This window comes from Lycium barbarum, chromosome 12 (assembly GCF_019175385.1).
Source record: "Lycium barbarum isolate Lr01 chromosome 12, ASM1917538v2, whole genome shotgun sequence".
Taxonomy (NCBI): Eukaryota; Viridiplantae; Streptophyta; class Magnoliopsida; order Solanales; family Solanaceae; genus Lycium; species Lycium barbarum.
The window spans coordinates 52,680,587-52,696,920 of NC_083348.1; the positions used below are offsets into that span (position 1 = coordinate 52,680,587).

Sequence of the window (16,334 nt, forward strand, 5' to 3'; positions counted from 1 at the left end):
CCACTCACTCGGTCCCCACATATCAAGCCCCCCACTCGGTATTCTTCAATCAAACAAGCTAAACACACGTACCAGCCCGGCCTGCGGGGCAAAACACCACCACCCCGCTCAACCATGTCATCCCCCAGATGTTTTTCTTCACTCTCAACATGATAAATGAATCCTCCCCAGGAAACAAGGAACTAGATCACTACAAGGAGAGTGAAAGGGTTTGGAGAGCTAACAGGATAAATGAGAGAAAGACATGGAGAAAAAAATGGAGGAGTTGTTGGAAAAGTCCACAAGGTCTACAAGGAAGGCGACAGGACTAAGGTATGATGACCTGTGCATTCACCTGGACCTAGACCTACCAAAAGGGTTTAAAATCTCGAAGTTCGAAATGTTCAACGGGACAGGGAACCCCAAAGTGCACCTCCGTTCATACTGTGACCAGTTGGTCGGAGTAAAGAAGAATGAACCCCTGATCATGCGGTTGTTTAGTCGTAGCCTGACAAATAAGGGCATGGAATGGTTCGCCATACAGGGCATGTGCCAGTGGCTCCGCTGGGAGGATATGGCTGAATCCTTCATGGAAAGGTTTCGTTTCAATAATGAGACCATACCAGACAGCTACTACCTTGAGAAGGTCAAGCAAAAATCAATGGAAAATTATAAAGAATTCTCCAGTAGATGGAGGGCCGAAGTAGCTCGCGTGCAGCCACCCGTGAACGAGGGAGAGCTCGTTTCCGTGTTTATCAGGTCACAGGAGCTGGATTTCTATGATAGGATACTGTTAATGGCTGGAAGGCCATTCTCTGAGTTGGTAAAAATTGGAGAAACCATAAAAGATGGCCTCAAATCTGGGAAGATCGTCAGCACCTTCAACAAAGCATCCGGGCAGGCCATCGCGGGGATCTTCCACAAGAAGAAAGAGGATGTGGCAAGCATATCCCACATTTCCAACCAAAACCCAAAAGGACCCTCACCATCACACCAAGCTTCGCCCCTCTTAAATTTCTCTACCCTTCCGTACAGCCTAGCACCCCTGTATTACACACAGCCAACATTTACCACTGTTGCGCCAACATACCTGGCTCCACCCAGTGTCCGTGTATCTGCCCCTGCTTACCAACCACTACCACAACAACATATACCAACCACCACTCCAGCAAAACTATCGCCCACCACAAAATAACCCCCCGCATGCCTATCACACCCAGAACTACCAAAACTAGCCACCACCCCCTACGTATAATGTGTCACGTCCAGCTTTCGAGAAGAGACCTGTGAGGGAATTTATGATGCTCCTCGGGCCAAGGTCTAGACTGTTAGAAAGGCTGCTGGCCGCTGGACTAATTCAAAAAGCCCCGCCAAAGTTAGTGCAACTCGGGAGTCGGTGCTACAGGGCCGATCAAACTTGTGCCGACCACTCAGGAGGGGTCGGGCACATCACTGAGGATTGCATAAATCTGAAGCACAAAATCCACGATCTGATCAATAAAAAGGAAATCGTTTTGGAAACTGTCGTAACTTACGTGAACATGAACCCATTGCCAAATCATGGAAATGGCGGGGTCCATATGATAGAGAGAGAAAGATTGGAAAGCTTGTGCAACGTTGTCCCTCGGAATCACCCAGCCTCTAGAATAGACAGTGGCTTTCCTCACACTTCAAGAACGTCCCAAGTTCAAAGTATTGATCCCCAGTCTGAGGTTTCCCAAGACCGTGTTCAGAACCTTGATCCCAGCACCTGTGGGGACCCAGATAGCGCAACATATTGCGTCGGACCCCAAAAAGACGGTCATCGTGCAGACCGTAATGACCCAAGGCATGACCCATTCATGGAGGTACTACACGCCACGAAGAAGGAGAATGCTCAGAAAAGGGCGATAACTGAATGAGAGGCTGAAGATCTTTGGAGACGTATGCAGCCTAAAGACTATTCCATTGTCGAACATTTGAAGAATACACCGGTACAAATCTGTTATATCCCGTGTCTTCACACCTTTGGAAAAATTTGGAAATATTCTTGACTTGTAAGAAATAAGATCATAATTAACTTTTATTTGACATAGGAGTTGTGTATGAAAGAATATTAATGTGGAAGTGTCGAATAAGGCCAAGGAAAAATTTGGAATTTTGGAAAGTAGTTTCGGGAATTACAAATGTGATCTATAAGTCATTGGGCCAAAATATTGGAATGGAAATTATGGCCCAATGCTTAAGGGGGTGGCCGGCCATGGTGAGGCCCAACCCATGGCCACTAATTAATTCTCCATGTGTTAATAATAATATGAGTCATACTCTTTAGAAGGTTCATGAAATTAAAAGAAGAGAAAACAAAAGAAGCAAGAGAGAAAGAGCAAGAGGGTTTCGGCTTTGGCTAAGAAATTTGGCTACCAAAAATATTGTTCTAAAAATTGTTCTCTTGTTGGATTTCCACTAATTCAAGGTCCCTTTGTAACTTGGTATAGTTGGTTTGGAGGGAGAAGCTTTAGATTCATCAAAGTGATCATATCTCCAAGTGAAGAAGACTTGAGGAAAAGGTAACAATTTCTCCCTTATCTTTGTGTTATTAAGTCTTGTTTGTGTTGTAGTATATGGAAATGTGTTGATTGTATGGAAAAATGGAAGTTTGTGAAGTGGGTTTGGAATATGGCTTGTAGCCGTGTGTATGTATAGGTGGTATAGCCACAATGTGTTGAATTCATGTTATATTCTAGTTGTGGTTGTGATGAAATGCATATTGAAATAGGAAGTTGAATGATTTAGTTGAAGTTAACAAAAAAAAAAAGGCTTTTGGCCGTGTGGTATGTTGGATTTGGGATGGAAACGAATTAAGTTGTTTAGTATGTTAGTGTGTTATTGTGATGGTTGCAATGTAAATGAAGTTAGAATGATATAAGTTTGTATTGAATTGGAATGTAGGAACCTATGTCGTTTTAGTATGATTTTTCCGACATTAAGAAAATGAAGTTGTTTAGTTGCTAATTGTGATGATCATTGATGAGTTTGGAAGTTGGAAGCATGTTATGAAGTTGTATGCCAAAGATTTGATGTTTTGCACAAGTTATGACTTTGACGGAAAGTTGTATATTATGTATATCGAGTGTATAACTTAAGGAAAACGATATGAAATGTTTCTAGAACTATATTGTGATGATCTTGATTGTTAATGAATGTGAAATCATTGATATTAGTTTGAAGGTTTGGGTTAGAATGAAGGTTATGTCAACTTGTTAGAAAGATGACTAGTTGAAGGATATTTGTGTTTTTAATGTTCGTTGTGGATGTTGATGTTGTCGTTTGGGTTGAGGTTGATGGTTTCTAACCGAGTTGAATTCTCGGGGGTGCTATATGTATAGGGGAAGTGCTGCCGAAATTTCGGTAGACATATATGAGTTAAGTTGAATTCGTAGAATCTATAACTCACAATTGGTAAACATGACCATTTGCAGACTTTTGACGAAACGGGAAGTGAGCCTGGAAAGGCGTAAGAAGCTTGAAAGGTATGTAAAGCTATCCCGAGTCTTCTTTTGGCATGTCCTAGAAGTACTAGGATCAGATTTACACCTCGGAGGATATTCTGCTCATCGGAACCCGCGTCTGAAATTGTTACACTTTCGTTCAATAGAATTGAACCCTTTTTGTATGCTTTCTTGAAAATTATGCAAACCTTCCCCAAACTTTATGAAAAGTTATAGAATGTCCGTAGAACCTTCGTAGGTGACCCCATAAGCTGAAAATGCATAATTTGAGCCCACCGCCTTGTTTGTTCCGAGGTGGGCCCACTATTCCCGATTTTGCCCTTAATGTACTTAAGTCTTCTTTTCGAGTAGTTTTTGAAAGAAATGTTTTGACTACCATTCTAATTACCTAACAAACGTCGTTTTAAATATTCCATTAAGTCTGATAAATTGTTTTGATACTCGAAACTCATTTACTATGATTCCTTCCGACTTCATTGGATCGGTTTGTCTTTGATATGCATCATCGAGTCTATGGAAACATTTATGATATTTTGATTGCATTAGTCTCTCACTACTCCATTCGTGGATGCCCCAATGTTTCCCACACTGAGCCCGGGCCAGGATATGTTGTCAAGCGTGATCCTTTGCATTGTTCGCCGTGCCTCGATGTGAGGGGGCAGGTATACACGTACATGGGTTTGTGGAGTATGTTGTGCCATGTACGCTTGTTCTGATATGATTTACTATGGCCATCTGATATGACATATTATGTTACGGGGTTATGCCCCTATTCTGATTCTTCTGTGTTGTGGCACCAGCGTCGGGAGGGTGGCCACGTTCTGTCTGCCGAGTCCCTTGGCAGGGGCCGGATTTGATATGACATCTGTTTCTGTACACACTCCGCATGTTTTGAAAATATATATCTGATACTTTGTATTTTCTGTTTACTTTCTGTACGTTCTATACCAGTTATGATTTTGTTTCTGCAACTCAGGCTTTACATATTCAGTACATATTTCGTACTGACCCCCTTTTCCTCGGGGGCTGCGTTTTCATGCCGCGCAGGTACCGACGGCAGGTTTGCTGATCCGTCCGCTTAGGATCTTATTCTGATATTTTGGAGCGCTCTTTTATTCAGAGCCATCTTTTGGTACAGTCTGTCACTTCTATATATGTATATTCGCGTTCATGGGTACGGCGGGGCCCTCTCCCGCCATATGATTCTGTTGGTCTGTTTAGAGGTCTGTAGACATGTTTGTGGGTTGGGGTCTTTCTGTACAGCTGTGTGTATATGTTGTGTTTGGGCGATCTCATTCGCCGCCGCGGCCGGTCCGCATATATTTAAATGTTACTCTGTTGGCCCTGTGTGGCTTTTGTTGCAATTTTCTGCGTGCAGGGTATATGGGATAGTCCGTAAAACAAAGGAAACTCTGCCGAAATTTTTCTGGAAATTACCTAAATTTGAAATAAAGCCTTGTCGGCTTCTGCCATATACTAGAATGCGTTTGAGTGCCCAGATCGGGCACTAGTCACGGCCTACGGGGTTGGGTCGTGACAAAAGTGGTATCAAAGCGGTTCGTCCTCGGAATGTCTACAGACCGTGTCTAGTAGAGTCTTGTTTATCGGTGTGTTGTGCACCACACCTATAAACAGGAGGCTACAGGGCATTTAGGATACTACCCTTCTTTCTGTCTTAGATCGTGCGATAGAGCTGTGTTATCAGGATGATTCCTCCCTAACGAATTGTTACATTTGCAGTTATGCCTCCAAAAAAGGCGACAGCGGCCCAAAAGGCCAAGGCAGCAGCTGTGGGAGAGACTAGTCAGGCCCAGAGGGTTACCAGGGCCCATGCTCATATTGCTCCTGATGTTTTTCCCCCGGCATAGGGCTCTTCCACACCGCCACATGTAGAGGAGATTGGAGCAGCAGCAGCTACAGGTCGAGGGGCGGCTCCACCGCCAGCTCCCGTAGTTCCAGTACCTGAGCCTCCAGCTCCACGGCCAGTGACTGAGGATCAGACTATGAGAGAGGCAGTCCAGCTATTGACCAGGCTTGTGGCAGGACAGGTTCAGGGGCTCGGATTGGGAGGTGACCGAGCATATAGGCGTGACAGTTCGAGAGCTCGTGAGTTCTTGACTTGTGGCCCTCCAGAGTTCTTCGGGACAAAGGCCGAGGAGGATCCTGAGGAGTTTATCAGGAAGATGCGGCGCACCTTACATTTGATTAATGCTTCTGCGACAGAGTCAGTCACATTGGCTTCGTACCGGTTGTATGATGTAGCGGCTAATTGGTACGAGTCATGGGAGTTATCCAGAGGCGACGGCGCTCCCCCAGCAGTTTGGGATGATTTTTCTCAGGCTTTGCTTAGCCATTTTTTGCCCCCGGAGCTACGGCGGGCCAAGGCTGACAGATTCTTATTGCTGAGACAGAGGGGTCGCAGTGTTCGAGAGTACAGTATGGAGTTCGACTCATTGGCCCGATACGCACCTGCTGTGGTAGCTACTATGGCTGACAGGATGCACAGGTACATTATGGGGCTGGACCGTTATTTTGTCGACAGCTGTTTGGTATTGGCTGCTCAGCCCGGCATGGATATTGCTCGGATTCAGGCGCACGCCCAGGGCATGGAGGACCGGCATAGGGAGCGTCAGCCTGATAGGAGTCAGGATCGGAGACAGCCCAAGAGGGCCAGATCATCTGGGTATTCTGGAGATTTTCGGGGCAGACAGCCTCAGCAGCCGCAGCAGCCTAGCAGACATTTATCCCAGCCGGCACAGAGCGCACCCCCACAGCCTACAGGTCGCAGATTTGATAGCCCAGGGTATTCAGGAGCAGGTCAGAGCTCCAGGGCTTCAGGTTCGCGGACAGACAGGGGTTCTGGTCAGACGAGGCCACCTAGGCCTCAGTGTTCTTATTGTGGTAGATATCATCCGGGAGAGTGCTACAGAGCCACCGGTGCATGTTTTTCTTATGGCCGTCAGTGCCATTCTGTGAGAGATTGCCCATATAAGGGTAGTTCGGGTGGTGCAGCACAGCCTACCGGGTCAGCCGCCGGGTCTTCATCTTAATCAGTGGCTATGCGCCCTACGGGGCCAGGTACTTCAGCACCAGCGGGTCGCGGCAGAGGCCGTGGTGGAGCTTCTGGTACTAGCGGTCCTTCGAACCGCATTTATGCTCTGTCCAGCCGCCAGGATCAGGAGGCATCGCCTAATGTCGTTACAGGTACATTATTGGTTTTCTCTCGGTCTGTGTATGCATTGATTGATCCAGGTTCGACTTTGTCATATATTTCGCCTCTGGTTGCTAGTAAAATTGGTATAACATCTGAACCTATAGAGCCGTTTGAGGTAGCCACACCGATTGGGGACTTTATTGTAGCAAAACAGGTATATAAAAACTGTTCTGTAATTGTATGTGGCCGTGACACTAAGGCAGATCTGGTGGAGTTAGATATGGTCGACTTCGATGTTATTATGGGAATGGACTGGCTAGCCTCCTGTTATGCTAATGTTGACTGCCAAAATAAGGTAGTTCGTTTCCAGTTTCCCGGGGAGCAAGTTATAGAATGGGCCAGTAATACAGCATCGCCGAAAGGTAAGTTTATTTCATACCTTAAGGCGAAGAAAATGATCAGAAAGGGTTATTTTTATCATCTGGTTCGGGTACAAGACTTGACAGTAGAAACGCCGACTCTTCAGTCAGTTCCCGTGGTTAATGAATTTCCGGATGTATTCCCAGATGAGCTTCCAGGCCTTCCTCCAGAGCGGGAGATAGATTTTACTATTGATTTGCTTCTAGATACTCAGCCGATATCTATTCCCCCGTACAGAATGGCACCGGCAGAATTGAAAGAACTGAAAGAGCAGTTGAAGGATCTGTTAGAAAAAGGCTTCATCAGGCCCAGTACTTCGCCTTGGGGAGCCCCGGTATTATTTGTGCGTAAGAAAGACGGGTCGCTGCGTATGTGTATTGATTATCGGCAGCTGAATAAGGTAACTATAAAGAATAAATACCCCCTCCCCAGAATTGATGACTTGTTTGATCAGTTGCAGGACGCCAAATATTTTTCGAAGATAGATCTTCGGTCAGGCTATCATCAGGTACGGGTACGAGAGGCTGATATTCCTAAGACAGCATTCCGGACCAGATATGGGCATTATGAATTCAGAGTTATGTCTTTTGGGCTGACTAATGCTCCTGCGGTATTCATGGATTTAATGAACCGGGTATTAAGGCCGTTCTTAGACATGTTCGTAATTGTATTTATCGATGATATCCTGGTTTATTCTCGGTCCGAGGCAGAGCACGCAGATCATCTGAGAGCGGTACATGGGGTACTTCGGCATCGGAAATTATATGCAAAATTTTCTAAATGTGAATTCTGGCTGGCTTCAGTGGCATTTCTGGGGCATATTATTGCAGCTGATGGTGTCCGGGTGGATACACAGAAGATTGAGGCCGTGAAAAATTGGCCCAGACCCACGACGCCCACAGAGGTACGTAGTTTCCTGGGGTTAGCAGGCTATTACAGAAGATTTGCGGAAAAGTTTGCTTCGATTTCAGCGCCTTTGACAAGGCTAACTCAGAAGGGAGCCAAGTTCCAGTGGACTGATGCTTGTGAACGAAGCTTCCAGTTGCTGAAAGAGAAGCTGACTACAGCCCCAGTTCTGACTCTTCCAGAGGGACCCGATGGATATGTTATTTATTGTGACGCTTCTGGCGTGGGATTGGGATGTGTATTGATGCAGCACAGCAGAGTTATAGCTTATGCTTCTCGGCAATTGAAAAAGCATGAAAATAATTATCCTACTCACGATCTGGAGCTTGCAGCGGTGATCCATGCCCTGAAGATATGGAGACATTATTTATATGGCGTTCATGTTGATATCTATACAGATCATAAGAGTCTCCAGTATATTTTCAAGCAGAAAAAGCTTAATTTGCGGCAGCGAAGGTGGCTAGAGCTCCTGAAAGACTATGATGTGGATATTCTATATCATCCGGGCAAGGCTAATGTTGTTGCAGATGCGCTTAGCCGGAAATCTATAGGTATCTTGGCAAATTTACAGCCAGACAGGAGAGAGATAGTGCGTGACATTCATCAGTTGGCTAATCTTGGGGTTCGTCTGGCCGATTCTGGGGGTACACGAATTTCTGTCTGAGGGGTTTCTGAATCATCTATTAAGGAAGATATCAAGCAGCATCAATATGAAGATCCCGTTTTGGCTCGATACAGAGACACAACCTATGATAAGGAGAAGACTCCGTTCGAGTTCACTCCGGTCGGGACTTTATTATTCAGGGGCAGGTTGTGTGTACCTGATATTGCAGGCCTTCGGCAGCAGGTTATGAGTGAGGCACATCATGCTCACTATTCGGTCCGTCCTGGGTCTACGAAGATGTACCATGATCTTAGATGCCTATACTGGTGGGATGGCATGAAACGGGATATCGCAGAGTTCGTCGCCCAGTGTCCAAATTGTCAGCAGGTCAAAATTGAACATCAGAAACCGGGTGGACTGTTGCAAGAAATGGAAATTCCGACGTGGAAGTGGGAGATAATCAATATGGACTTCATTACAGGTTTGCCTCGCACTCCACGGAAGTATGATTCCATCTGGGTTATTGTGGATAGGCTGACAAAATCAGCCCATTTTCTCCCCGTCAGAACTACTTATTACGCCGAGGATTATGCCAGGCTTTATATTAAAGAAATAGTGAAGCTTCATGGAGTTCCTATATCTATTATCACTGACAGAGGTGCTCAGTTCACAGCGAGCTTCTGGAGATCTTTTCAGGAAGGATTAGGGACTCAGCTGAGCCTGAGCACAGCTTTTCATCCTCAGAGTGACGGACAGGCCGAGCGCACTATCCAGACGCTTGAAGATATGTTGCGGGCCTGTGTTATTGATTTCAGAGGTAGCTGGGAGGATCACTTGCCATTGATTGAATTTTCTTATAATAACAGCTACCATTCCAGCATCCAGATGGCTCTGTACGAGGCTTTATATGGTAGGAAATGCAGGTCACCTATCGGCTGGTTTGATATTGGCGAGGCAGAGTTAATTGGCCCAGATATGATCCAGCAGGCCGTTGATAAGGTGAAACTTATCCGAGAGCAATTATTGGCAGCCCAGAGTCGACAGAAATCATATGCTGATAAACGGCGACGACCGTTGGAATTCCAGGTAGGCGATTGGGTATTCCTGAAGGTATCGCCTATGAAAGGCGTGATGCGGTTCGGCAGGAAGGGTAAGCTCAGTCCGCGTTATATTGGGCCTTATCAGATTATTAGAAAAATTGGAAATGTCGCCTATGAGTTAGATCTGCCATCGGATTTGGAAGCGGTACATCCGGTATTCCATGTGTCTATGCTCCGCAAGTGCATTGGTGATCCTTCCAGAATATTCCCTGCGGACGACATTCAGGTGACGGAGCAGTTATCTTACGAGGAGCAACCCGTAGCTATTTTGGACCGCCAGGTAAGAAAGCTCCGGAACAAAGATGTAGCCTCTGTTAAGGTGCTGTGGCGGAACGATAATAGGGAGGAAATGACCTGGGAGGCCGAAGAGGAGATGAAGAAGAAATATCCTCATTTGTTCCCTACGCCCACAGGTAATCTTGAATCCTTGCTAAATTCTATTTCAATAATGAATGTGTGTCACATGTGCTGTCTATAAACAGAAACTTCCCCCAAAGTATTTTCAAACCCTATAAGATTAATTTAACATTCGGGGACGAATGTTATAAAGGGTACAAATCTGTTATATCCCGTGTCTTCACACCTTTGGAAAAATTTGGAAATATTCTTGACTTGTAAGAAATAAGATCATAATTAACTTTTATTTGACATAGGAGTTGTGTATGAAAGAATATTAATGTGGAAGTGTCGAATAAGGCCAAGGACAAATTTGGAATTTTGGAAATTAGTTTCGGGAATTACAAATGTGATCTATAAGTCATTGGGCCAAAATATTGGAATGGAAATTAAGGCCCAATGCTTAAGGGGGTGGCCAGCCATGGTGAGGCCCAACCCATGGCCACTAATTAATTCTCCATGTGTTAATAATAATATGAGTCATACTCTTTAGAAGGTTCATGAAATTAAAAGAAGAGAAAACAAAAGAAGCAAGAGAGAAAGAGCAAGAGGGTTTCGGCTTTGGCTAAGACATTTGGCTACCCAAAATATTGTTCTAAAAATTGTTCTCTTGTTGGATTTCCACTAATTCAAGGTCCCTTTGTAACTTGGTATAGTTGGTTTGGAGGGAGAAGCTTTAGATTCATCAAAGTGATCATATCTCCAAGTGAAGAAGACTTGAGGAAAAGGTAAGAATTTCTCCCTTATCTTTGTGTTATTAAGTCTTGTTTGTGTTGTAGTATATGGAAATGTGTTGATTGTATGGAAAAATGGAAGTTTGTGAAGTGGGTTTGGAATATGGCTTGTAGCCGTGTGTATGTATAGGTGGTATAACCACAATGTGTTGAATTCATGTTATATTCTAGTTGTGGTTGTGATGAAATGCATATTGGAATAGGAAGTTGAATGATTTAGTTGAAGTTGACAAAAAAAAAGGCTTTTGGTCGTGTGGTATGTTGGATTTGGGATGGAAACGAATTAAGTTGTTTAGTATGTTAGTGTGTTATTGTGATGGTTGCAATGTAAATGAAGTTAGAATGATATAAGTTTGTATTGAATTGGAATGTAGGAACCTATGTCGTTTTAGTATGATTTTTCCGACATTAAGAAAATGAAGTTGTTTAGTTGCTAATTGTGATGATCATTGATGAGTTTGGAAGTTGGAAGCATGTTATGAAGTTGTATGCCAAAGATTTGATGTTTTGCACAAGTTATGACTTTGACGGAAAGTTGTATATTATGTATATCGAGTGTATAACTTAAGGAAAACGATATGAAATGTTTCTAGAACTATATTGTGATGATCTTGATTGTTAATGAATGTGAAATCATTGATATTAGTTTGAAGGTTTGGGTTAGAATGAAGGTTATGTCAACTTGTTAGAAAGATGACTAGTTGAAGGATATTTGTGTTTTTAATGTTCGTTGTGGATGTTGATGTTGTCGTTTGGGTTGAGGTTGATGGTTTCTAACCGAGTTGAATTCTCGGGGGTGCTATATGTATAGGGGAAGTGCTGCCGAAATTTCGGTAGACATATATGAGTTAAGTTGAATTCGTAGAATCTATAACTCACAATTGGTAAACATGACCATTTGCAGACTTTTGACGAAACGGGAAGTGAGCCTGGAAAGGCGTAAGGAGCTTGAAAGGTATGTAAAGCTATCCCGAGTCTTCTTTTGGCATGTCCTAGAAGTACTAGGATCAGATTTACGCCTCGGAGGATATTCTGCTCATCGGAACCCGCGTCTGAAATTGTTACACTTTCGTTCAATAGAATTGAACCCTTTTTGTATGCTTTCTTGAAAATTATGCAAACCTTCCCCAAACTTTATGAAAAGTTATAGAATGTCCGTAGAACCTTCGTAGGTGACCCCATAAGCTGAAAATGCATAATTTGAGCCCACCGCCTTGTTTGTTCCGAGGTGGGCCCACTATTCCCGGTTTTGCCCTTAATGTTCTTAAGTCTTCTTTTCGAACGGTTTTTGAAAGAAATGTTTTGACTACCATTCTAATTACCTAACAAACGTCGTTTTAAATATTCCATTAAGTTTGATAAATTGTTTTGATACTCGAAACTCATTTACTATGATTCCTTCCGACATCATTGGATCGGTTTGTCTTTGATATGCCTCATCGAGTCTATGGAAACATTTATGACATTTTGATTGCATTAGTCTCTCACTACTCCATTCGTGGATGCCCCAATGTTTCCCACACTGAGCCCGGGCCAGGATATGTTGTCAAGCGTGATCTTTTGCATTGTTCGCCGTGCCTCGATGTGAGGGGGCAGGTATACGCGTACATAGGTTTGTGGAGTATGTTGTGCCCTGTACGCTTGTTCTGATATGATTTACTATGGCCATCTGATATGACATATTATGTTACGGGGTTATGCCCCTATTCTGATTCTTCTGTGTTGTGGCACCAGCGTCGGGAGGGTGGCCACGTTCTGTCTGCCGAGTCCCTTGGCAGGGGCCGGATTTGATATGACATCTGTTTCTGTACACACTCCGCATGTTTTGAAAATATATATCTGATACTTTGTATTTTCTGTTTACTTTCTGTACGTTCTATACCAGTTATGATTTTGTTTCTGCAACTCAGGCTTTACATATTCAGTACATATTTCGTACTGACCCCCTTTTCCTCGGGGGCTGCGTTTTCATGCCGCGCAGGTACCGACGGCAGGTTTGCTGATCCGTCCGCTTAGGATCTTATTCTGATATTTTGGAGCGCTCTTTTATTCAGAGCCATCTTTTGGTACAGTCTGTCACTTCTATATATGTATATTCTCGTTTATGGGTACGGCGGGGCCCTGTCCCGCCATATGATTCTGTTGGTCTGTTTAGAGGTCTGTAGACATGTTTGTGGGTTGGGGTCTTTCTGTACAGCTGTGTGTATATGTTGTGTTTGGGCGATCTCATTCGCCGCCGCGGCCGGTCCGCATATATTTAAATGTTACTCTGTTGGCCCTGTGTGGCCTTTGTTGGTATTTTCTGCGTGCAGGGTATATGGGATAGTCCGTAAAACAAAGGAAACTCTGCCGAAATTTTTCTGGAAATTACCTAAATTTGAAATAAAGCCTTGTCGGCTTCTGCCATATACTAGAATGCGTTTGAGTGCCCAGATCGGGCACTAGTCACGGCCTACGGGGTTGGGTCGTGACAAAATCTCGGTGCTGTCACTGTTGGCTAGCTCGCCGTCTCACAGGTATGCCCTCATGAGGGTATTAGATTATATACACGTGCCAGCGGGGACTAGTAGCGAGGATTTGGCCGGGCTAGTGGCCCGGAGCACAAGATCTGCTTCTCTAAAGAAGAACTGCCCGTTGAAGGGACATCCCACAACAAGGCCCTTCATATCACCCTGGAGTGTTGTGACAAGGAAGTGGGAAGAGTATTGGTGGACAACGGGTCAGGCCATAATATCTTCCCCGCTACCACCCAGATACATCTTGGCTACGACGTGGGAAAGATTTGCCGAAGCGCAACAAACGTCAGAGGTTTCGACGGAGCCCTAAGTAACTCCTTAGGCAAAGTCGATCTACAGATTCGGCCTAGACTTGCCTCCTTCACAGTAGAGTTTTAAGTCATGGAAATCACCGCCAATTACAACATGCTCTTAGGAAGGCCCTGGATCCACTCCGCCGGTGCAGTACCGTCAAGTCTACACCAGGCCATTAAATTTGAGTGGCAAGGATAGGAAATTATTGTGGTAGCTAAGAGTCATGTTTAGAAGCCGCCTTACAACGCCATCTCCATGATTGAAGAAAATTCTCATTTCTTGAATTTTCACATAGTGGAACAAGCAGAGGCCACCCATGCAGAAGAAGAGGTCTGCAAGCTTATGCCGGCCGTCTATCAGATGATTGCCTCTACCCTGCTGAGAAATGGTTTCGAAACAGGAAAAGGTCTAGGAAAAGACCTCGAAGGGATAACATAATCTGTGCCAATCCCGGGGGAAAACTACCATTTCGGTCTAGGATACACCCCTAATGAAGTTGAGCTCACGAAGGCAATTAAGAGGGAGCCCAGAACAGGGAAACCCGCTCATCCAATCCCGGGTTTGGACCAGTCATTCCCCAGAAAGATGTCGATGCTGAATAAAGAAGAAGCTGGTGGAAGCCTCAAATCCCTGTTTCGAGAAGAGGGATGCTACGCAGTCGCTGAAAAAAGTCAGGAGACGCCTAGCATACGCAGCTTGAGGCCGGAGGAACACCTGAACAATTGGACGTCTACCCCCCTCTTAAAATAAAATCTTTTGCTAAAAAATAGCGACATCGGCTAAGACTCGAAAGATCAACCTTTTTCCTAAGGAAGTTATTCTGTGATGTTTCAAAGTGGGAATGGTCCAACATTGTTCCGGACCAGGACCGCAGTTGTAATCAGTTGCTTTTGAATTAATGAAAGCCTTGTAAATCACTGCCTTTTACCGATTAATAATAACTATTTTTCTTGCTAGCTAAGTAATAGCAACCGATAATAAGCCTAATTTACGTCGCCTCACTTTTTCAGTAATAATCATAATAAAACGACCAAAAACGCCATGAAATGTGGCGAAACGAGTGACGAAGGTGACCAACAGGAGTACGAAGAGTATGACGAATCTACGATGATGCCAGAAGGGCGGGTGGAAGAGTTGGAAGAGTTAGAAGAAAAGGAGAAACCAAATATGGACGAAACTGAGGTAATCAACCTTGGTGACGGAGAGGATGTCAAGAAGACGCGAATCAGCGCTCACTTAGGAACTTCGCAAAGGGAAAACTCACAACTTTACTGAAAGAATATGTGTAAGTCTTCGCTTGGTCGTAGCAGATATGCTAGGGCTGAGCACTGAGATAGTGGCTCGCGTATTACCCATTATGGAGGGATTCTCCCCAGTAAAACAAAAAATGCGAACGTTCAAACCGGACATGAGTATAAGGATAAAGGATGAAGTTGAAAACTAGTTCGAGTTAGGAATAGTAGAAGTAACATCCTACCCCACTTGGGTGGCCAACGTAGTGCCAGTGCCCAAGAAGGTCGGAAAGATCCGAATCTGTGTGGACTACCGAGATCTCAACCGAGCCAATCCGAAGGATAACTTCCCTCTCCCGAACATCCACATCTTGATAGATAACTATACCAAGCATGAACTGCAGTCATTTGTGGATTATTTTGCCGGGTACCACCAAATACTCATGAGCGAGGAAGACGCTGAAAAGATAGCTTTCATCACCCCTTAAGGAGTCTATCATTACAGGGTAATGCCGTTAGGCCTCAAAAACGCCGGTGCCACATACATGAGGGCTATGACTACCTTATTTCATGATATGATACATCGAGAGATCGAAGTTTATGTGGACGATGTCATCATAAAGTCAAAGGAAAGCTCGGAGCACGTCACATATTTGCGCAAGTTCTTCGACAGGCTTCGCAAATTCAACCTGAAGCTAAACCCTACTAAGTGCGCATTTGGAGTGCCTGCCGGAAAGTTGTTGGGGTTTATAGTTAGCTGCAGGGCCATTGAATTGGATCCTACCAAAATCAAAACAATTCAGGAATTGCCGCCACCCAAAACCAAGAAGGAGGTCATGAGTTTCCTAGGGGATTGAACTGCAGTGGGCGGTTCATAGCCCAGTCAACCGTGATCATGGAGCCAATCCTTAAATTGCTCTAGAAAGACGCTCCTACGAACTAGACGGAGGAATGCGAAGAGGCATTCGATAAAATCAAGAGATATCTCTCCAATCCCCCCGTTGTAGTGCCGCCCAGGCAAGGGAGTCCTCTCTTACTATACCTGTCAGTATCGGAGAACGCTTTCAGTTGTATGTTGGCCCAGCATGACGATGAAGGCAAAAAAGGAGCATGCCATTTACTATCTGAGCAAGCAGTTCGCATCCTGCGAAGTGCGGTACATGCTCGTATAAAAGACCTGTTGCACGTTGACTTGGATCACTCAAAAGCTGAGACACTACTTATCGGTGTTCACCACCCACCTCATATCCCGAATGGATTAGCACAAAAGGCAATTAAAGGACAAACCATGGCCGACCAGCTGGCGGAAAGCCCCGTCAACGATGAATTTGAGCCCTTACGAACATTCTTCCCAGATGAGGAGGTACTAGCTGTGGAAGAAAAATTAACAGAACCATACAAGGGATAGAGGTTATTCTTTAACGGTGCGGTTAATTATAAAGGATCATCCATCGGAGTGATGTTGATATCAGGAACGGGACAACACTATCTGATGGCTGCGAAGCTCAACT

General features: G+C 44.6%; 1 protein-coding gene across 1 annotated transcript; it reads left to right on the forward strand.

Annotated features, from left to right (window-relative positions):
* The first annotated feature begins 256 nt into the window (after positions 1-256).
* LOC132624259 (uncharacterized) lies at positions 257-1,174 on the forward strand. Its single transcript, XM_060339063.1, has one exon. The coding sequence runs from the start codon at positions 257-259 to the stop codon at positions 1,172-1,174; it is 918 nt and encodes a 305-aa protein (XP_060195046.1).
* The last annotated feature ends 15,160 nt before the right edge of the window (positions 1,175-16,334 follow it).

Coding starts and splice junctions, on each gene's coding strand:
- LOC132624259 (XM_060339063.1), top strand. CDS start 257: ATGGAGGAGTTGTTGGAAAAGTCCACAAGGTCTACAAGGAAGGCGACA.